At 39.5% G+C, this 23,349-nt stretch overlaps 1 protein-coding gene across 1 annotated transcript in view; it reads right to left on the bottom strand.

Annotated features, from left to right (window-relative positions):
• Adamts12 (ADAM metallopeptidase with thrombospondin type 1 motif 12) overlaps positions 1-23,349 on the bottom strand; it is a 263,963-nt gene that overhangs the window by 70,112 nt on the left and 170,502 nt on the right. Inside the window, 3 exon segments of the mRNA XM_028884425.2 lie at positions 3,696-3,816; positions 13,149-13,282; positions 20,068-20,237. Of these exon segments, the coding sequence (XP_028740258.1) occupies positions 3,696-3,816; positions 13,149-13,282; positions 20,068-20,237 (425 nt within the window).

The following is a 23,349-nucleotide window of genomic DNA, read 5'->3' on the forward strand; positions in this document are numbered from 1 at the left end:
CAAATGCCAGCATGACATCTTTGCCCTGTTCTCTCACTGGTATCAAACAAAGGCAGCTACAGAGGGAGTCACTGTTATGTTCATTATTCTTCAACAGATGCTCAATTGTTTCTCAGGTAATGAGTAAACCAATGAACAAGTCAGGCAACTTCTTTATTATATGTATTGTTTTTATTATGTTTATTATTTTGTATTATATGTATTATTTTATGTATTGTTTATCATATGTATTGTATGACACTTTGACTTAAGTTCTTCCAATTCTAGACACTGCCAGTCACAGCAATCATGAAGCTACCTCTCAATGTTAATGGTTTCCTTTTTCACCAACAATGAGAACTAAAGCTACTATGAGGCTTTTTAAGAAGGGGAGTCCTTATATATCACAAATCCAGCACTAAGTAGAGGTCAAGATGGTACCATCTGACACATGGCATCAAGTCTACTGAATAAGATTCCTTTCCACTGAGAAAGATAGGAATTTAGTTGTTAAGTCATCCCAAGGAGGCAACAGACATGGACACCTTTTCTTGGAGACTGTGCGATTTCAACACCAAGATATCCACAGACACAATCAGCTCTAAGGATGTCAGGACTACAAAGAGAAAAAAATGAGACTCAGGGTCAGTAGGGACTTCAGAAGTTGAGGTTTGGGGGTTGGCTTCCTCGAGGCTAATTGAGGATCTAGACTCCAACCTCATTCTTGCCTCCTGAGCTATTTTAATTCTGCATCATCCTTTCTCTTTCTTATGAACACTGAAACAACAGACAAAAGAATGTGGCCAATATTTCATCCCTCCATAGCTGAAGGTAGTAGCAGCAACTGCCCCTCCAGCGAGAAGGAAGATGGGGAGGAAGAGGGTTGGGTCTAACGATTATGGACATTTTAATTGGAGCCTTTTCAAAAAAAAAAAACTTAAACACCTTTAAAAGAACTCTTGTAAGAAGAGTTGTGAGTACAAGTAAAACTCTGAAGTGACCAATACCCAAAAGAGCAGTTTTGCTTTAAAAGAGTTAAGGCACCAAGGCAAAGTAATCAGGGGGAACAAACCAACTTGGATATCCCCTCACCCTAACTTAGAACAGTCAATGGGCTGCTGTCCTTTATTGGCAAAAGAGTTTGGAATAGAGCTTAAGAAAAGTTCATTTTACCTAAATTTATATGAGTACTTACCAAATTCATACTCCAGATAGAGATTCGATTGGAGTTGAGGAAGGCAGAGAAAAAGACCAAAGACAATTCTGTTCTTAGTCACTAATTACATTAAATTAAAAGAATAAAACATAAAATGAGACATGGCAGCAGCATAGAATAGCTTGAGAATAAATATAGAGAGCTATATAATGAATATAGCTCCCTCTCTAGCTTTGAACTTCAAATGAATCTCCTACACCAATTGGCTGTAAATGCATTCCATCATTCTTTAGCTGCATGACCTTGCTTCATTTGCATGGTGGAATAGTGGTAGGCAGTGCCTTTTTATTCTGTGTCAAACTTCATTAATCATGAAGCAAAGATGGAATCTGGTAAGTACCCTGTGGTCTATGGATGCAGACCTTACTACATGCTGCAATCCAGAGAGAAACTCTGTGCACTTTCCCTGCACACTAAGAAGGGCAGGATCAGAGGTCTACGAGAAATCTTCAGGCATGGGCAGTGTAAAGCTGACACCAATTTGTGGGTGACAAAGACCACTCAAGTGCTTCAAGCTGCAAATTGCAGAAAGAGAACTGAAATCACAGAGACTCAGAGAGATGTCAAACGCTTAGTGATAGCATGTGGCTAGAGGTATTGGCCAAGCTATTTATGGCTGCCTTTTTCTCATCCCCAAGACGTTTCTCATCCCCAAGAGACTAAAGAAGAAGGAAAACAAACAAGAAAATAAACCAACAGCAGAAATAAAGTCCAATTTCCTAAGATATTAGAAGGTCAAAAAGAGAAAATGGGGAAACAACTCGGGGCATCATGTAAGAATTATAGCACAGCAGAGAACAAAGCTACAGATCTTTATGGAGAAGTGAACTGAGGGTAGAAGAAGAAAAACAGGCTGTTGATGTGGCTGGTTATGATTTAGATTAATGTGACCACATCGAAATAACAGAAGATATCTATAAAGTTCCTTTGTTTAGATATTTGAAAAAATAGCCACGACAAGATGCTTAATCATAAGTTTGACACTTACCGAATTATCATTTCCACCCTCAGTAAGTAATTAGAAAGATGTGTCTCATCCATAATAAAGCTATCACGGAAGACAGGAAATGCAATCTGCCAATGATATTACTAAAGGGCAGGGCAAGACTCATTTCACAATTTGACCTTAATCAGTCAACAGTCAAAAATGAAAAGATAAGGATAGAATTTAGATAAATTTAGGCTATCTGCTGGTATGTTTACAAGGCGGCAATGGTTCATGTAATCAATCGAAGAAAACACCCAATTCTCTTGGAATCACACTTAAGCACTTCACCCCGCATACTAAATACATTTAGAAGCGAGACACCACTTTATCGGGACTCAGAAAATCAGTGCCATTTTGTATCTGAAAGTAACCACCATTTCCTATTCCGAGGTTACCTCTAGGCAGCTGGCAATGCTTCTCTTCAAGGATCTACTCCAGTACTGCATGCTACACTGCTGTGCCCAGCACCTATACTTCTGCAGAACCTGGTGAATGAATTCCCACCACACGCTGATCAATGGAAACCACCGGACATCATCCCACCCCTTCACTCTTCCAGTGGGAAAACACAAATGTACAAGGTCCATGGCTGAGCACCAGCTTGGTGACCCATCCTTTCTCCTCCTCAGTGTCCTACTGATGTTTCCCAGGACCTCTTGTCCCATAAATAATTATCTATATTTGAATTCTTGTTTCAGAGTGTATCTGGGAAATCTCAATTAAAATACTCTGAGTTTTCTTCATCTTTTTCATGCTTCAGACCTTACCAACTAGAGATCATGGCTGGTGCCAAGGTACCATGAGAACTACTGTTAATGGAGGTAAATGAGCATGGGTCACAGCTCATGTGAGGTGAGGGTGAGGGTGGAGTCTCACTACACCCTCCTAGGCTCACAGTAGCTCAAAAGGCTGCTCAAAGAAAAAATCTTGTAAGGTCTAAATACAGGTGGTGGGTGCTAGGTAGAAGAACTTCCCCGAGACTCATAAGGGACCATTGTGTGGGATTCACAGGCTGGAGATGTGAAGCATCTCTGTCTTACTTCTCCTTTGACCCTCAAGGTACACTTCAGTACTGCTACCTTCCCACATGTTCCCCATACAGAACATCTTCACATACAGAACCCATTCTTCTGAGTGTGTTCTTCATAACCAGCTTTTGACCTCATCTGTCTCCTGGCTTTTGGTTTATTCCAATGTCACTGTCATTATCCAGATACTCCTATGATGCATATTCTCAAGGAGGATGCTCTCCTAGGGACCACGCTGTTATTTGTTCCCTGGAGTAGCCATCAGCCCCTTTCAGGTCAGTGTGACACTTCCTGTATTTTCTTAGCAACCAACGTTGTTCCTGTAACTGCAGAGGGAGCGGATTCCTTACTGGTGAGAACTATATTCTATTTTGATTTTTTTTTACAAGCTATTTTTGAAATAAAAACAAGGAAATTAATCTTTTTTGTTTTTTTGGCTTTCCAAAGTCCCTAGATACTTCAGTTAGTTGGGTTTGTTTATTACCAGATCCTTCCTTCTGCCGAAACAGCTTCTTCACAGTCTGACAGGCAGAGCCATCTCCAAGGCACACACCACAGCGATCCTCAGTAGCATTGGAGTCAATCTCATAGTCACAGCCAACCCTCTGTGGGGAAGAAAAAGCTGGAATGAATAACATAGCTGGGACACGTCATACCTGCCTTTACCTGTAACTTCTTTTTTTCCACTTTATTAATCATAAGCCTGGGTGCTTGTTTCCTTTTCCTGGTGGCAGGCACAGGAATAACCAAAGCACCCCACTATTGGCAAAAGAAATAGAATCATCCCTCCACAGCCATGGGGTATGTGTGGCCTCAAGACAACCAACATCACAGATGCTCAAATCCCTTATACAAAGGGCATAATGTTTGCACATAACCTTTGCACATCTTCATGCTTTAAATCATCTCTACGCTAATCATAACACTCAATACAAAGGCCATACCTACCAGAAAATCAGGTAGACTGCCTGCAGAACATCTCTCTACGTTCTCCCCAAACCCCATCCTCCCAGTCTAGTCCCTAGCACTACAACAGAACACCAACTACAGGCTTCCCTCACCCCTGCCCACACCGCCTATGGATCCCACAAATCATCCCCTCCTAATCTCCCCCTCTCTACTTGGTGCTTTGTTCCAGACCTCAACTCCAGCAGTCACCCTCTGCTCACCCAAGGGCAGCTCCTCCCAGGGCAACAAATAGACAGAAGAAGACCCACACCTCTCCTACTGCTCTTGAGATCCACCCCTCCCTCCGTCTCATCCCCAGTTCTGTATACGGAAACCTGCTGTGGTCTCCCTTTCCTCTCTGACCCCATCGCCAAGGAATCACAAAGACCTTCTCCTCCAACCTTCCTTCCCCAAACTCATCCCAGTTACCCAGTCTCCAACACCGGTAGGCAATCCCTGTAGACACACCAGCAGAACAGGCCAGGAAAGCAGGTAGCACACTGCCACACACTCTCTAAAACTCCAGAGAGGGGACAGAAACCAAGGAGCAAAACACTCACCCAACAAAGACAAATCAAGAAATCAGCAACTAGACCTATAATCACCCCAAACCTAGATGCTGAGACGCCAATGTGAAAACATAGTCAAAACCAGCCAGGGCAATATGTCTCCACTAGAACCCAGTTATCCTACTACAACGGGCCCTGAGTATTCCAACATGGCCGAAGCACAAGACAGAGACCTTAAAACAACCTTTATGAATATGGTAGAGATCCTTAACAATGAAATGAATAGATCCCCTAAAGAAATATAGGAAAACACAGACAGAAATAAATAAACAGTAAGGAATAAATAAAAATGATCTCAAGACCTGAAATTGGAAATAGAATCAGTAAAGAAAACACAAAGTGAGAGAATTCTGGAAACGAGGAGAAGGGGTGGGAGGAGAAACTGAAATCAGTCGAGGGAGGGCAAATTATAATCAGGATATATTGTATGAGAAAAGAATCTCTTTTTCAATAAAGAAAAACATTTAAAAATTACCCAATACATTGTAAATACCATATAATTAGTTGTTATATGTGTTATAACACATATATGCTATATACTATATTTTCCAAAGAACAATAACAAGAAAAAACCTCTACATGCTTATTTCAGACATTTTTCCTCAATTTTTTTTTTTTTTTTTTTTTTTTTTTTGGTCTTTCGAGACAGGGTTTCTTTGTGTAGCTTTGTGCCTTTCCTGGAACTCACTTTGGAGACCAGGCTGGCCTCGAACTCACAGAGATCTGCCTGCTCTGCCTCCCGAGTGCTGGGATTAAAGGCGTCCGCCACCACCGCCCGGCTCCTCAAATGTTTTTGATCTAAGATTCATTGAATCCTTGACGATAGCATTAAAGGAGAGAAGGGGTAGCTGTACTTACTTAGAAAGGGGAAACACACAGTTACTGAAGCTTCACGTTCCCCTTGGTCAGAGTTAAAGCTGAGCACAGTATGAAATACCCGATTGTAAAACCATTTTGGAACTGGAGTTGGTGGAGCAGCAAATCGGTGTAGATGGGCCCCTGTGCAGTCCTTCTTTTATTGACATTCCCAGGGATGATGCAACTGCTCAATCCCTTCACATTTCTCATTAGAGTTATTCTTTCTGGTTCTTGACTGTGGGTAGCAGGTCAACCAGCAACCATTGGAGGACTCTAGCCTGTAGCTGAGATGATACCAGACCAAGGATGGATGGAATCTTTAACCTTGGGCACTATCATCGGGCCCTTCAGAGCCCCCCACGACCCCTGCACCAGTGCACTGCCCTGTTAGCCATATGGGACCTATCCCATGTCCTTCTCTCCCTCCACCTTTGGAGGGTGACTTAGCTGTTCCTCCTCTTCACTAAACTCGATGCTGTTCCTGTGCTCTGGATCCAGTCCATTCCGTGTTCTGCACAGTGATCCTTCTGAACCATCTTTCCTTCACTTCCCATTTATTTTGTTAACATGGTCAAATCTTTCTCACTCTCAAATTTCCCAGAATGGAAAGGGGGCATGATGAACCTTGGAGTTTTCTGTAGCACCAAACCCCCAAAATCATGTCATTGAATTTGAAAGTTTATGAAACATGTGAATTTCAAATAAGCTTCTCTGTTTCAGGCTTTCTTTCATGACAATGTGGGGGAAACTATACCATAGTCCTTAATTTTCTTTCATGTTGGATATAAGAATTGTGCTCAGATAGATTACTGTTCTTCTCACAGAAAGTTTTCTTCTCATTTTAAATCCACCTCAAATCTACTGGAAGGAAGAGAGGTTTGGAGCTTTATACTCTTGGCCAGTGGAGCATCATGGAAACCCACTGACATCAAATCCTCAGGTTAGCCACCTCTAATTGACTTGTAGGTGCAAAGGCTCTTTGTTACCTGACTTAGTTGGGGAACAAAAAGCACTAAGAGATTTTCTGAAAGGCAAAACTTAATTATACAAGTCACAGTGGAAAGAAGAATGTTCGAGATAGATGTTTGCACTGGCTAGAAATAAAATGCCAACCCTCACACCAGTGATGTTTATGCCAACCCTGTGCACTCTCTAATAAACTGACATTTATAAATCATATTCCCAGTGACCTTCATTCTTCCACTGATTTGGAGTGAGCCACGGAAACATGTTCTGAGACATGTTAATTTTAAAGTGTTTTAGTTAAACTCTACCAACAGAGGAATGCTTTTACTGTGAATAATAAAGTAAGACAAACCAAAAATTAAATATGAATCCCTCAAGCCCATGTCTCTCTACTTGAGTGGTTGGTTGTATTTCTCCAGCAACACTAGCTTACATATCTAGGGGACAAGAGTTGGAGAGGAGAGACCTGAATATTTTTCTAGTATATTAAGTTATGGCACATAAAATAGATTCTTGAGGAGACCTTACTTTCTTAGTTAGCTTCAGATGTCAACTTGACACAGTCCAGAGTTATCACAGGTAGGGAAATGGTAGGTTATCTCAATTAGGGGGCTGTACCCATAAGATTGGTCTGTGGGAACGCCTTTGTTGCATTTTCTTGATTGATAGTTGATGTAGAAGGACCCAGGTCAATGAGGAAAGAGCTATCTCTTGTGCTACTGAGGTGTAGAAAAAAATATTGGCTAAGTACAAACTTCAGGAAGCAAGCCAGATTCTGCCTTGAGATCCTACCTTAACATCCTTTAACTATGGACTGTAATCTATAGCCTGAAATAAACCTTTTCCTCCCCAAGTTGCATTTAGTCATGGTGTTTATCATAGTAACAGAAAGCAAACAAAATCTCTCCTCCAATTTGCTTCTCCTATGAGCTAAAAACTAAATGAAGTGCCTAATACGTCAGTTCTTGCTGCAGATAAGGCAAAGGGGTGGGTGGGCTCTGAAGAGGAAAAAATACATTTGAATCTGGCAGCATGTGCGTTGGAAACAGAGCCTTTTGTTGTATGGCCTTTCTGTTACCAGTGGAATCAGAGATGGCTGTGCTGCCACTAGCAAAAGTGCATAGTGATCTCATCATGACCCTTCTCTGAGGCCATCATTGGGGAATGGATTGTCACCCTGGTGGATAGCGTTTTTGAAAAACAGTCAGAACCACTTATAGCTACCATTCTATCAAGTTTTACCTGAAAGAATTGCGATGCAGATATATTATCCTGATCACTAATCAGGGAGAATAGGTCCCTAATTCACCAGACGTTTAGCCTCCCATATGCTGAAATCTAATGGCAATCTCACCATTTTCTTTTTCTTTTTAGCATTATTTTGCATTGCAAGTTCTCAAATTGAGAACTTATATACCAACTGGCACCATGGCCTAAGTCACCTTCAATGTCATCATTTTTTTTTTCAAAGTCCTTGGAAGATGTAGAGACTGGAAGGATGCTTATTCTCAGATGTTTTTGTTCCCAGTCAATGAAACTTTAAGTATGAAGGCAGGCCAGAGCTATACTTAGTGGAAGAGAACAGGTCAAGGATATTGCCACTTAACAAAAGGGACAATCACATAAAGCTTTCCTTGCCTTAATTTTTCAAGGTTGATTCTTGCTGAAGATCCAATGATGTGCACTCACACATGTTGAAATCTTTGCCTCTGGTACCTGTGAATGTGGTCTTATGGAGGAAGGAGAATCATTGTGGGTACAATCAAAAGAGGAAGCGGTCATACGGGTTTACAGTGCTCTAACCCCAATAGCTGGTACCCTGATGAAGAGTTTTGCAGACACAGACACATGGAATGAAGACAGCTCTAACGAAAATGGAGACAGAAAGTGGAGTGAGGGAGCTGAAAGTCAGAACTGACATGGGGTGCCAAAGTCTTCACTAAAGGCTTCGGAGGGAACAAGGCCATGTTCACACTTGATTTCAGACTTCTAGCATCTAGAATTCTAAGACAGTATGTTTCTTTGGTCTTAAGCTGATAGGAAGCGGGTTTATCATAGCCCTACTATAGTTTTACTTTTCCTCTTTAAGGTGTAGTCCAGAGAGGCTAAGTAGTTTCCCCAGTCATATTGAAGCTCTTACATCACCTTTCATCTTACCCCTTCAATAGCTCACAACCACTGTAAATGTTGGGGTCAAACCCTTAGAGTGCGGTCCATGACCCCCACCACACCCATGGCTGTTCCTCCAGGCTCGCTGCAAAGTCTCTCCCTGGTGCATCTCACACTGCATCCAACACTCTCTCCCAAGGTTAATTTACACTTTCCCTCAAGACACTTTCAGGGGATACTCTACAGGCCTTTCCTCCTCCCGTCAGTGGGAAAGGCATCCTCAGACCACCTGAGTTGACACTGACAGAAGTTTCCAGAACAATCTTTCTGGCTCTTTGCTACAGTCTCCAGCCACACTGTAACCACCTGTTCCTGAATGGCTGACCTGATCCATGTTCCCAGAGCTTGAATTTGAACCCGGACAGCTTGATGGCAGAGCTAGTTTTGAAATGGTGGTTTGCTGTTTCCCGCTAAGGAAGAATCAACGGCTTACTTTTTGCATCTGAAACTCAGTCTTTAGCTAATTCAGAGACTATAGCAATGGAACAAGGAGACTAATAATGCTAGAAAATTCCTACAGCCTAGATCTTGGGAGATATGCATCTAGACTATTACGTATATTTTATTTGACATAAGTTTTTGAGCTTAAAAACTTAGTGTGGATCTTCAGAAAGTAGGCAGCTATAGCTCCTGAAAAAGACCTTAATTGACATCTAGAAAGAGTAGAAAGCCAACTGAAAGAAATTCTATTATGTCCATTTGATTGATTTCAGTAGAGACAACCAGGACTCCTCATATTTTGCCCAAAACACCGGTTTTCATATGCAAAATAAAATGGTATCTTTATACATGCAAATTTACTCAGGTCTAAAAGTCAATTTTAGCATTACCTTTCTGGTGACTACAGTTCTCAGCCCTGACTGCATAATCAAGTTGGGAGCTTTTAAAATATCAGTGTCTCTGCCATGAGATTCTGACTTAACCAGTTTGAGATAAAGCTCCGAAATCAGTAATTTTTAAAAGCTGTCATGATGCTTCTAAAATGTAGTCAGGACATCTACATTAGCCAGAATTTCTTCTTTAGAGAAAGTTGGAGTTGTCTGGTCCTGAATTATCTAAACTGACCTAATCCAAAATACATGTTTGGGGGCTCTTTGTAGCTGCCATGAAAACTAAGTTTAAATGAAAATTTTGGTTGAATGCTTTTAAAATTGAAGCCTAATCATGACTTGAACCTGGAAATCACTATCTTGCCTCCTATGTTTTTGGTCTCTATTCAGGTAAAGACAAAAGAAATTTCAAGATGGAAAATATACCATCCTATGACACTAAACATTTATGCAATAGTTTTTCATTCTGCTCAGTTGAAAAAAACATTGTTATAACTTTTTACAAAGTAAAATTCATTGAGTTTATTGTGTATATCAGTGCATCTTTTAACAGTTTAGGGAATATGATCTCATAAAAAATATTTGGCAGTCCATATTAAGTAGATATATTAAAATCCTAATTTAAAAAATAACATTTTTATTTATTGTTTGAAAAGTTCATACATGCATACAATGTACTATCCTCATTTTTATCATCCATTCATTGTCCTTTAAACACCCAGGCTGTTCTCATTTCCTTGCTATTGTGAATAGAGCAATAATGAACATCAATGATCAATTACCTCTATTAGGATGGGGAGTCCTTTGGGTATATGCCCTAGAGTTGTACAGCTGGATCATGTGGTACATCTGCTCCTAGCTTTTTGACAGCCCTGACCTCTACATTGATTTCCATAGGGGATATATCAGTTTGCATCCCCACCAACAGTAAGTATCCCCTTTTACCATACCGATGCCAGGCAGTCAGCATTTATCATCACTGTATTTTACTTTTATTTGTTTGCTTGTTCACCTGTTTTTGCTCTTAGACCTTCTGATTGGAATAAGATAAAATATCAAAATGGTTTTCACTTGTATTTTTCTGATAGCTAAAGATGTTGACATTTTAAAAATGATTTTCAGTCTTTTGTGTTTCATCCTTTGAGAACTCTCTGAAGGGTAGTTCATTTACACAATGGAATATTATCAAACGGCCAAGGAAAACAAAATTATGAAAATTTCTGGTAAAGAATGGAACTGGAAATACTCATTATGAGTAGCACAGACTCAGAAAGGCAAGCATTGCTTGGTTTCCTCTCATTTATGGAGGTTAGTTTTGAATCTTTGGATATGTGTATTCCATTTGGAACCCCCACAGAAGCCAAGAAATTAATAAGAAGCCATGAGAGGTGGATTTCAAAAGAAGGGAAATAGAAGACAGAATGCAGTGGAGTGAAGGGCTGAAGTGCTAATGAACAGAAAAGTTTAAATGGGTGGGGGATAAGTGGAAGGGTAAAGTGGGGATACAAGGAGCAATAACTATGATCAAAGACATTTTGAATAAATCACATGGAAACTACTACTATAGATGTATATATACATATATACAAAGAGTTAAAGGGAAGTTACCCTATAATGGCGCAAGATGCTATTACTAGTTACCAGAGGCCAGCAAATAAAAGGCCAAGTACCAAGAATGGCTTATCTCTTGTAGAGCTGTTGACCAGTAAATTCCCACAGATCCTGCAAACCTTACAAACTATTGCTAGCTCTCTTGGTACCCTCAAGAATTTGAGGGTAAGATCGTATGGCTAAAGATACTACATACTTGGATCAGAACATGGAGAAATAAAGCTGGCACTCACCTACAAGCTTCATCCCTACTGGCTAGCTTTCATAGTGTTGAAAAGAGCTATCAGACCACTGGAGGAGAAGAGTGACCATCAGTCTTAGCCAGATGTGAACCCTATGAGCTCTAATTGGCCTGAAAATGTGGGGCCCTGGAGCAATAGTGGCATGAATGTCATGGAAGCAACCAGCCACTTTCTGATTGGATGGGAGGTCTGCTCTACAGGCTGAAACTCAGACCTGTCACTCTTATCAGAGTCAAGAATCTGTGGCTAGACAGGTCCGAGGTCCTAGGGGGAGAACCTGCTACTATTACTCTGTTAAATGGCCACAGTACTAAATTGATTCCTAATTATATTATACCCAGATATTAGTGTGTCTCTCAACCCTCACCAGAGAAGCTTCTTTTTAAAGTAGATAATAATTAATAGAGACGCTCACACAGCTGGTTAGCATGCAGAGCATAAGAGACTTTCAGGGTGCCCAGCCCTACATGGGACATCTATATCAAACTGTCTCCTCCCAAGGCTCAGGAATCACTGGAGAAGAGGGGGCAGAAAGATTGTAAGGACTGGAGGCAGCAGATGACACAAGGGGACAGTGTTTTCCAGACACAGCAAGGCAGTTGCACCCATGATCTGGCAGCAGTTGTGGCAGCATACATAAGACCCGCACAAGCTCAAGCCAGACGAAAATCTCATCATGGAGCTATTAGCAACTGATAGCTGATAGATCAAGGAGAATCAAATTTCCTGAATGGTGTAGCCTCTGGCAGGCTGACCCAACTTTAGAGGCATGCCACAGACTCAAGAGTACAAAGGCAACAGAAACTATACTTGATGGGGGAAAAAAAGAGATACAAAGTTAGGTGGGTAGGGAATTGGGAGTTGGATTTGGGAGGAAGGTGAATATGACTAGTATATATTGCATGAAATTTTCAAATAAATAATAAAAGTGAGAAAAATAATATCCCAATTTTATGGCAGAAAGTTGAGTCTTACAGAAAGATGTCCAAGATGATACAGCTAGTAAATGATGGTGTGGAATGATTTCCTAGTCTTGAGCATGAGGACTAAAGCATTGTTTTATTAACAGTACATTAGGTGTCACGGGGCCATTTTCCTTTAACTAACTAAAAGCTCCTTCTCTTTAGATAGATTTATGCCTGGGATTTGAATCACAAGACTTATCCCTCCATTCTTTGAAAAATTAAACACAAGTGACAAGAAATAGTTTTAATGGCTTTACTCTTCACAGCATTAACACATCAGGTCTAAATGCATAAAGCTTGAGTTGATTAATAGCGTGAGTCTAGAAAATACTTAAAACCAACAGTCTATGTTATTGCTACCTATCATGTTCTTTCCTTCTCAGACACTCGGGTTGACAATGGAGAAGCTTTATAGAAAACATTATTAGGATGAGTTTTTTTTTTTTCAAATTTAATATTCTTGAAATAGTCTAGGCTGCCTTTTCCTATAATGTGCCTTCAATTGGGCTCTTCTGTTTGACTCTGCTTGATGTCTAAAATAATATCATTGTAACCATTAGCAAATCAAAAAATAAAATATCAGCTGGAAAAATTATTCAGAACAAACTCTGGCTTTAATGAGTATCGAGAGTTCTTATCTTCTTGTATATCTGACCATTTATTAATGAAGAAATTGGATACATGTAAATGCCATAAAGGTATAAGCCACAACATCTGACTTCATAACTTCAAAAACCACCATTTTGTAAAGTTGTAGATTAAAGAAACATACCCAATACCTTACATATGCCATTAATACAGACATTTCTGCTGCTGCCGCCTTCAAAGCAAGGGGTGCCATCGATGACGGCCTCCAGCATTTTCTCAGAAAACTGTCCATCTATGGGTCTGCAGTACAGCTCACACGGATGTGCTGAAGTGAGAAAAAGGTAAATCCCCATGAGTTAACTCTGTAGCTCAGACCCTCCCCCAAGATTCCTGTGTACTCAAGACCTACAAGAACTATTTAAGAACCCATCTTTTGCCTGTCCGAGACTCTGGCTAAAATGTAGGCATTTTTCGTCTTTTTGTCAGCAAAACTTTATAATTAATTACATTTGTGAGATTGATTGAAAATACTATTATGCCCTTGGTTGTAAATGAAGAGACTTTTCAATCCTACACTGAACTATGTACCTAAAAATAAGAAAGCCTGGGACATTTAGTGTTAACCTAGAAAATCAATAATAACAGGTAATACAGGATCAAGACAAGTGTGACACTTGCCCTCTGTAGCAAGGCAAGCCAAGATTTAGGGGGGAGGCAGTCCCTTTCCATGGCACCAACATCAGCACCATCCATCTTAACATACCCCCTAATGAGTAGTCATATTTCTCCCAACCCCAAGAAGTGCTTAGATACAAATCGACAGCTACATCGAGGCAAAGAATATGAGATTTTGCAAATTGGAACAGAACCTAATTATCACAGGAGTCCATCCCTTTACCCTGGGTCCCACTTGGAAGTCATTCTTAGGGTCAGGTTTTCACTGCCTTGGGAACAAAGACAGAACAATGATAAAACACACCCACTTGTACATGTGCTACTCAGTAATATGTATTTTCTTTTAAATGATATAGTTTGGGTGTGGTATTTTATTGCAGAGCTAGAAATTGAATTTAATGCCTCCCACATGCTAAGGCAAGCACTCTATACCATAAGCTATCCCCCAGCCCACACTTCTTTAGGTGAGAACTTGAGAATGTCTTCTTCAGAAATCCCCATAGAAAGCTCCCTTAGATCTGTGTGTTATGGGCAGAGCTGGTGGCCTCTTGATGCTGAGACTAGCCTTATCCTATGTGGATAAACATCAGATGCAAAACTAAGGTGTCCAGAACTATGTTGGTTTAAGGATGTGATGATCCATGTGACAAAAATAAAAGTGTAAAACTCAAGCAAGCATAGCCAGGAGCAAAGAGTCTGAACACTAAATACTAAGTCCTCTGGACAGACTGGAGACAGAGGTCAGATATATCAGTATAAAGCTTAAAGTAAGGGATATGTAAATGAAGACTACCAAACGATTTCATAGTTGCCTGAGAAGATGGACAGAGCTGGAATATGTCAAGGAGATTATTTTACAAAGAGCCATGGACAGGATCGTAAAATGGAGGGTAAAACATAAACTGGGATTACTGTCAATTTCCTTTCATGGCAGTGAGATTAACACTGTCACTGACCAAACTGGAGTAGAGAAGCACATGGGGCAGCCACCTGGGAATAATTATGCTTTCCCAGGGATGAGAACATTCGTTCATATGTTCAATCTGGGGAACCAATTACTGTGACATTGATTTTAGTTTGAGAAATCAGATTCATGAGTTTGCATTTGGACACATGCAGAAAAGGAAACCATTCCTCAATAATTGCAGAGGTTTCATTTAAAAGTTACATTTTGCCAGGTGTGCTGGTACACACCTTTAACTCCAGCACCCAGGAAGCAGAAGTAGATGGATCTCTGTGAATATGAGGCCAGCCTAGTCTGCATAATGAATTCTAGGACAGCCAAGGCTATATGGTAAGACTCTATTGCAAACAAAATAAAATGCCTATTTACTTCAAAGCTTCTGGGAAGAGTCAGGGTATGAAGTAGAATGCAAGATTTAAGGAGGCACTGATCTTATAGTCATATAAATGTGTTTTTATAGTGAATAACCCTCTATCCATGTTAAGTACTACGCCAAGTTCTGAGTGGTGAAGTCCCCATGCTCGTTTGTGGGTCTGTGATGTGTAACATCCCTTCTGAAAGATAAAACTATCCAAAGAGATTTTTTGCTAGTCTTGTTTATATAGTAAATTAAAAGAAATTTGACTTGCTGAAACTAGCAGGTAATGCTTTACTAAACATTATTTCTGGACTTTGTTTTGATTTATAGAGGTTATCCTCTTTCACAACTCCTGTGAAGTTAGTAATTTTATTACCTATATCAAGATTTAGAAAATGTAGGTATAAGAGAGGTAAATCCCTTGGTCTTCCAGTATGAATGGCAAAGCTAATCCACCAGATTGTTTGAGTTCAGAGTCCAGAGTACTACCCACTTCAATATGTCATTTAAAAATTTTTTAATTCCACATAAATGTCTTTGATGAGATATTTAATGGGTCCATTTTTTTTGTACCACTACACAAACTCGGTAACACACCAATTGGATTCCATTTTAATTTAATATACATTATCTCATGGTGCGTATATATGGAGAAAATATTAGATGCTGAAATAATAATTTCTACAGAGAACAGATGAAAGAGTTTCAGTTCATGAAAATCTAACATTATCATGAGAAAATGACTTAATCTTTCTGTGCTTCAGCAGTATGTCAAGAACTCGGCTCTATGCTAAATACAAACAAGTGCTCAGCAAATGATGGTCATCATTTCTATATCCTCATCATTAGCTTAAGGTGTTCTAAAGTTCATTAAAAGTAGCATTGATGGTTGCACTTTAATAGCATCACAGAAGCATTCTTACAGCAGCTAAAGTAAAAAAAAAAAAAAAAAAAAAAAAAAAAAAAAAAAAAAAAAGTAGCATTGGCATTTTATGAGTTTCATTCCAATTTCTTCAAGTAGTTAAGAGATTTGTAACAGCTGCTCAGTTATCATTACAAACAAACAAACAAACACAATATCTCTCTGCAGATTATTCATCATTAATCAACCTTGCTTTAAGTTTATGCTTTGTCTTCATATTTTCTAAATAACTGGCAGCTTGCCCATTTAGCATAAGGAATATAGATCTTGTTCAGACAGAGAGTATCTCCAGACTTTCTTTTACTGTAACTGTGGACCTCATTCAAGGATATCCTGCTTGTGTCTTAACTACAGAGGTCCTCCTGTTGACATTTCTATGGCTGTGGGTTTGTGGTGTCCTCAACAGCCATGTTCTTAGAGACATTCAGGTCAAGTGTACGTTGATCAGCTACTGCCAGCCAGGACAGGCTGGGAAGGAATATAACCAATAAGATGTAGAAAGAAGTTCAGGATTGGGGAGTCTTTTTCACTCAGCACTAGAGTTTGAGCTACTGTGATCCAAATTTTATTCCCAACTAACTCAAAGTTTTCAGAGTTTCATCTGCACAGAGAAGGCTCTTTGAAGGATAGTGTTGTAAACATGAAAGCATTAACTGCTTCCAGAGTGGTTACTATTAAACATTACTATTACAAAAGATTTCTAATTCATCTTTATTAACTAAATGGCATTATCAATATTGTTAGTGAAAATATTCTATATAGATCAACATAGAATGTCATTTTAATCATGAGACATTATTAACTCAGGCTGTCATTAAAAATAAGCATTATCCTTAGTGAGAGAAGTCAAGAACATTCATGCAGCAATGGAATGCTTATCCAAAGAGAAATGCACATATCAACTAAGTTGAATTTCTGTAATGGGATGCTGTACAATTAACTGAGAGGAATACATGAACTTTCATTCCATGATCTATACTTAGTGACTCAATAAAGTTTCATAATCAGCAGGAACAATCTATCCTTGTGCAAACAAAAAAGTGCGCTGTTGACAATGATTGCTTTCTAAGAATAGATTAAGTGTGATGATATAATGAAAGTGCATTTTTCTTTCATTTGATTGGGAACATTTATAGTTTATAAAACACATATATTTCTTTCCATAATAATGTTGTAGCTTTGAAACAATAGAACTTGAATACTCTCCTTTATTTCATGATAATCACAACATATCTCCATGATGAGAAGTCCTTATTCCAAAACTTCCCTCCATTCTGTTTTCCCAGTATAGGATACACCTTTTAGTGCTAGACCATACAAACATATATGAAGTATGCTGCACATACAAAACACAAATATCTGTTGAATGTAAGTGTGTGGTTTGTGAAACCTCTAAAATATCCATAGATATTTGTGGCAAAAATAATAACAGGCAGCATGTAGAGCAGCCACTGTTTTTTAATTGGTCTTAAAAATTAGCATATATTATATAACACTGTGGCATTTTCAAACCAAGTGTGTCTTAGTAGATTTCCCTCTCCCCTCATCTCGACTACCCTCTTACCCCTGCTGTTCCCCATTATAACTCCCTGACTCTGGTCTCCTTCCCCCTTCCACTAGACCTACTGCCTTTATCCTTTCAGAGTTCATCAATGCTTTAGACCTGAGAGAACTCCGATTGAAGAAGGCAATGCAAATGGAAGGTTTAGTGCCCCTTGAACAGTTTGGAATGCTGAGTCAAAAGTTCTGTGTGTCCCTGTCCCACTTCTCTAGCTTCTCTCTCATGGTTCTTTGAGGGGATTCTATAGATATCATTATCCTGTCACATGGGACTCTAAGTAAGTAGGGAGACAAGGGTGGCAATGGATGGTCTTTGTTCTCATGGGTCATGTGTATCAGAGATTCACTGACCCACATGTCAACCATAGAATCTAAAACCTCTAGTGCTGATTTATTGTTTCCCATTTATTCACCCACCCTGCTGCAACCTTTTGTCTTGGTCATGTGATGTTTTCCCTCTAGATCTCAATAGCATCTGTGATTTGGCTAAGTGAAAGCACTCAGATCAATTTACAGGAGAACTCTGGCCCTCATATTGTCTGCTTCACCTTACCAACAAGGTTGTGTGGCTGAATGAGTCAAAGTTTGCACTTTCAGCTCTGCAGAAATGGGACCACTTAATACTTATCAGCAATGACTCTAAAAGTGATCGTTAGGTACCAAAAATGCAAAAAAAAAAAATAAATAAATAAAACTTGTTTTTAATAGATGAATCTTACCTTCCCACTGTGTGATTCATCTGCTCTCCCAAAAAAGCTCATGTAATTGAATGTAATTATTCAAACAAAGGTTGCATTTTTGATCCTGCTAAAACAGAATGGCTCAACCTTTGGGGTTAATAATCTTAAGAAGTAATCATTAGAAGTAAAAGAACCAAACTTAAAATGAAGAATAAAAAATATGTCAGATGAGGAGGAAAAGTATGGATGCATTTTATGTGGCTTGGGGGAAACAGCAGCTACTCAGATGGGTGGGTAGGTCACAAGGGCTGTGGGGAAAACAGGAGGTGAGAGGGTTGATGCTTTTAATCCCAGATAAGCAGTTAGCTCAGCCACCAGCACATTCAATTCCAGTGGAAATTGACTGCAAACCAGTCACTCTAAAGCATATGAAAGCTTTGACTACTCTTATTGCCCTCATTTATTTAGTACCTATAGTCATACTAAGCAAAAACAGGTACATGATAATTATAAACTAATGAAAAGCCAAATGAATCAACCCTTTCATTCCGAGTCAAGCTATTTGAGCCACCAGCATTCAATACAGACAAGTCCAATTCCAAACTCGGGGAGGGGCTGGGATACAAACAGAGCACCCACGACACCAGTGGATTAGGCCTACAGGGCTACTCATTCAGCCCATGCATTCAGTGACCCCAACCGTTTCAGCAAAACACACAATATGCAGAATATAGACATAGACGGCACTGACTAAATGACCTTCATCACTACTTATTTTGGGAGCCCATGTGAGTGTGCACATTGGTTTCCCTATAAACAAATGTTTCAGTTGCACCAGTAACCAATCGTCTCACTCACACAAAGCAAGAACTGGGGACAAGGAAAATTGATAGCTATCAAGATGTTTTGGAGACTCACAGTGGGCAAATCTTGGTAGAGTTTTTCTTTCCAGACTGTGGACTGAATTGTTTTAGAAGCCAAGGGCGAGATTCTTGCATCATCTCAACACATTGGAATGTCAAGAATCTAATAATTAGAGGAAAGTTAGATTAGCTGCTCTTTTTACTCCCTTGCCTATCCCTTGTTTTATTCCTTGTTCAAATAACAATGATTAGCATAGGTGAAGGATCGCTGACTTCATGTTCAGGAGAGAATGTAGAATTATATCTGACAGTGTGGCCAAAGCCATAGTTACATTCTTCAGTTATGTCTCCATCCCTTGACATGCATCCTTAGATCTTTGGTTTTACTTTCTAATCTTCTTCTTCCTTTTGTTTTTTGTTTTTGTTTTTCGAGATAGGGTTTTTCTGTGTAGTTTTGGTGCCTGTCCTGGATTTTATTCTGTAGTCCAGACTGGCCTTGAACTCAGAGATCTGCCTGGCTCTGCCTCCCAGGTGCTGGGATTGAAGGTGTGTGCCACTGCCGCCCGGCTAACTTTCTAATCTTCTTATGCTGTGCTTCGCATATGAAATGTTGACCTCAGGCCCAGTATTAAATTCTGATTAAGGCATTCTTACTATCTTGACTTTTTTGAGCTGTTCTCCTCCATATGGAATGACTTTTTTTAATTCCTTACTTTGGCTTTTATTCACAGAAAGATCTATTATACATAAACTCATCAGCTACATTGAAATTATTACCACCCCATTTGTTCTGAATATCTACTGAAATTACATTTGGTTCCATGGGACCACCAACAAGCAATGAATAACTAAATTCCTGCATGTCCCATTTATTGAAAGCAAGGCACTATGTTTGAAGGACATCACTTTTATCTCCTACATAGAAGAACTGGACATATTCAGCCTTCAACATTTAGAGGTCAGCTTGAGCCAGTCAGTATAACTGTCTTCTACAATTGAGAGCCCCGATGGTACAGCTCTTTCTCTGTTGACCTTTGCAGGGCTTCTGAGAAGCTCTTGGTCTGAGATTCATGTTGAAGGCCCCTTACCTGCATTAAACACTGGGAACCAGCGATAGAATTCATTTTTGTAGGGAACAGTGTCAAATTCACTGCACTGCATCTGCCGGAAAGTCGGGGTGTCTGAGCGGCAGGGGTGGACATTGCATAAGCGATAGCGTTTTCTTTCTCCGGTGCAGTATTTTCCTCCAAACTTTGGTCTGCAGAGGAAACAGACAGACTGTTCTTTGAGTTTCCCGAGAAGCCAACTATTTCCCTTATGACTATTCCTTGTCAAACCATGCCTGTTTCTGACCTAAAGAAAGAGATAAAAACCTTCCAATTACATACTGTTTGGAGGTGTATGTTTCACACCAGTCTTTCAGTCCTAAGGTTCTTGTTTTTAAATTATATATATATACATATATGTATATATACACATATATGCCTAATTTAATTATATATGCCTGCTTTAATTATATATATTTCCATATATATATATATATATATATATATATATGTATATATCAACTGTAAAATCCTCAGGAAAAAATATATGACCAAAACAGAAACATCATTTTCCTTTCAACATCTATTCCTTCTCTGATTCCTTCTTAGCAATAACAATGGCCAGACAGATTGCAGAATCAGTCATACGTGGCCAATCTTGGACCCGGCTACCAGTTGTTTGCATTTATTTATTTATTTGTTTGTTTTTGAGAGCGGATCTCATTATGTACTCCTGACTGGCCTGAAACTTGCCAGGTAGACCAGGCTGGCTTTGATCTCACAGAGATCTGTCTTCACCTCCAGAGTTCTAAAATCAAAGGCATTCACTGGGCATGCTTGGCACAAGCCTTTAATCTCAGCACTTGGAAGGCAGAGGCAGGTGGATCTCTTTGAGTTTGAGGCTAGCCTGGCCTATAAAAAGTGAGTTTCAGAACAGCCAGGACTGTTACACAGAGAAACCTTGTCTTGAAAAAACAAAACAAAACAACAACAACAAAGGCATTCACCACCATGTCCAGCCTATAGAGTTGTATTTTTATATGTGTTTTCTCTTCCTCAGTTATTTAGCTACCAGACCAGTCTGACTGTTGCTCAGTCCTTCATTCCTGTGTGCCCTTTGCCAATTGAAAACAAATACAATCCATGGTGCACAATGTTGTCTGTATACTATTAGATTATCTTAAGTTTATTAGTTTCTTGTTTAAGGATGCTTAGTGTCACTCGGCAGCTGGAAATCATGTCAATCAAGTCTCAGATCTTGAGACTGGCTTTTGTGGTCCTGGCTTAACTGACTCTCTCTCTGTCTTACTTTGCATAATCTTCTTTATATACTTCTCCCTATGTCATAGTGTTTCTCTGTGCCTCTGCTGGACTTCCTTCCTCTTGAGCTTTCACATGTCTATATGCTGTCTATTCTTTGAGGACCAAATAAATGCTCCTCCATCATAAATCCTTCCTGGACTCCAACCACAAGTGATCTCTTTCTCATTTTAAAAGACATTCCTTGTTCTAACTGTATTTACTGGATTTTCCTGAAGATAGTCCTTTAATGACACTGTTCAAGTTCTAATTCCTCTGTGTAGTGCTGTGAGCACAGTGACATCTTAACTATTCAATAAAGAAGTAAATTAATCTTATTTCTAGAACACATTTGCCACATTTTATTTCCTTTGTAACTCATGTGGGGATATGAGAACCCCTCAGATAGTGTATCAAATCTGCTCTCAGAGAAGCAGAGGGCAGCTGTATATCCTTTGAAAGCTCCCAGGTGACTTATTTCACCTTCTTACCTGTATCTTGCTGTACCCCAGAGAGATACAGTGACCATCACTGTAGTGTTACTTAATGGGGCCAAAGACTGGAGCTCAAATCAGCTTAACTTTCTAGCAGTCAGATGAATCTAAACAAGCTATCTTAATTGTCTGAGCCTCAGCTGTTTTTTATTGTGAAATGAACATACTGATCTTTATTTTACAAAGATATTAAAGGTCTGATGAGACAACGCACATAAATATTTAATAGAGTAGTATTTAGTACATGCTAAGAATTGACAACACAATACACTCTTTTAGAGATCGTGAATACCAACCAACATGGAAGGAAATACAACACTGTTCTCAACACCAGGCTGTGAGGAAGACAGAATTAGTATATAGTCAACACAAGTCCTGTGCTTCCTTGAAATTTACAATATTGTGAAAAACATTAAAATAAATTGTGGTTGTGAGCCTAGCCTTTAATAGCTGAGCCATCTCTCTAGCCCTTAACAAAACTATGTAAAAAGTGAGCAATTTTAACACAATAACTAAGTATGCCTGACCCTGAGTAGAACAAAGCTTTGGTAGGAGAGAGCACTAAGTGGAAGTGGGGTTGGCTAGAAAGAGTTCCTGGAAGGGAGAGACCTAGAGAACAGTCTCAGAGAAAAGGCTGATTCGTGAGCAGGAGAGATGCAAGTACAAGCTGGAAGTAAGAAGTGTCTTTTCCCAGCTGGCAGTGGCAAAGCCAAGGTTTGGACCATGTGTTATGATCTATAGCCCGAGTTCTTATCCATGGCTGTCTCAGCCAATCTGCAGCCCTGAGAGACAACCATACAAGTTTAGTCATGTTCTTGTTCTCTTTGACATTCATCAGAATTACTCCACTCCCTTCCCATCTTTCTTAGTGTGACTCGAGCTTAGGGCAGCTCACCTAGCAGGCTTTTCATTCATCTCTTCCTTGTAGGAGGTACTAAGAACTGTCCTTAACTTCTGAGGTCATGCTAGTATCCATTCAATAACAGAGACTCTGTGACTTGGCACCTGTCCATCATATTTCCATTCAATGAACATTACTAAGAGTCTCTTATAAGCCAAACTCTGCCAGTATCCCTGTGGTTTGTCTCACTTGACCACTGTCAAAGACAAGGTCAGGAAAAGTACCCAGAGAAAAATAATTTTTTAGACAGTTGTGTATTAATTGTGATCAAAGAAAGCTATAGTCTTCCAGCATAAGTGAGTATAGCTGGCGCATACACTAATCTGACTGTGTGATTGTGGGTCACAGAGATCTTTATACAACTTGTTCCCTATTGTGGAATATTATTTTAACTAAGCATAGATGTGTTAACATTTGTTTATGCTTCAGAACATTACTTTAACTGTGTAAAAGTGTGTTACATTTGTTTATGTTGTATTTGTTTAATGATGTAAGGATGTGTATTTAATTATGTAAAAATGTGTTGCATTTGTTTCACCTTGCCTGCACAAGGCACCTGATTGGTCTAATAAAAAGCTGAATGGCCAATAGCTAGGCAGGAGAAGAACAGATGGGGCTGGCAGGCAGAAA

This window comes from Peromyscus leucopus, chromosome 11, assembly GCF_004664715.2.
Source record: "Peromyscus leucopus breed LL Stock chromosome 11, UCI_PerLeu_2.1, whole genome shotgun sequence".
NCBI lineage: Eukaryota > Metazoa > Chordata > Mammalia > Rodentia > Cricetidae > Peromyscus > Peromyscus leucopus.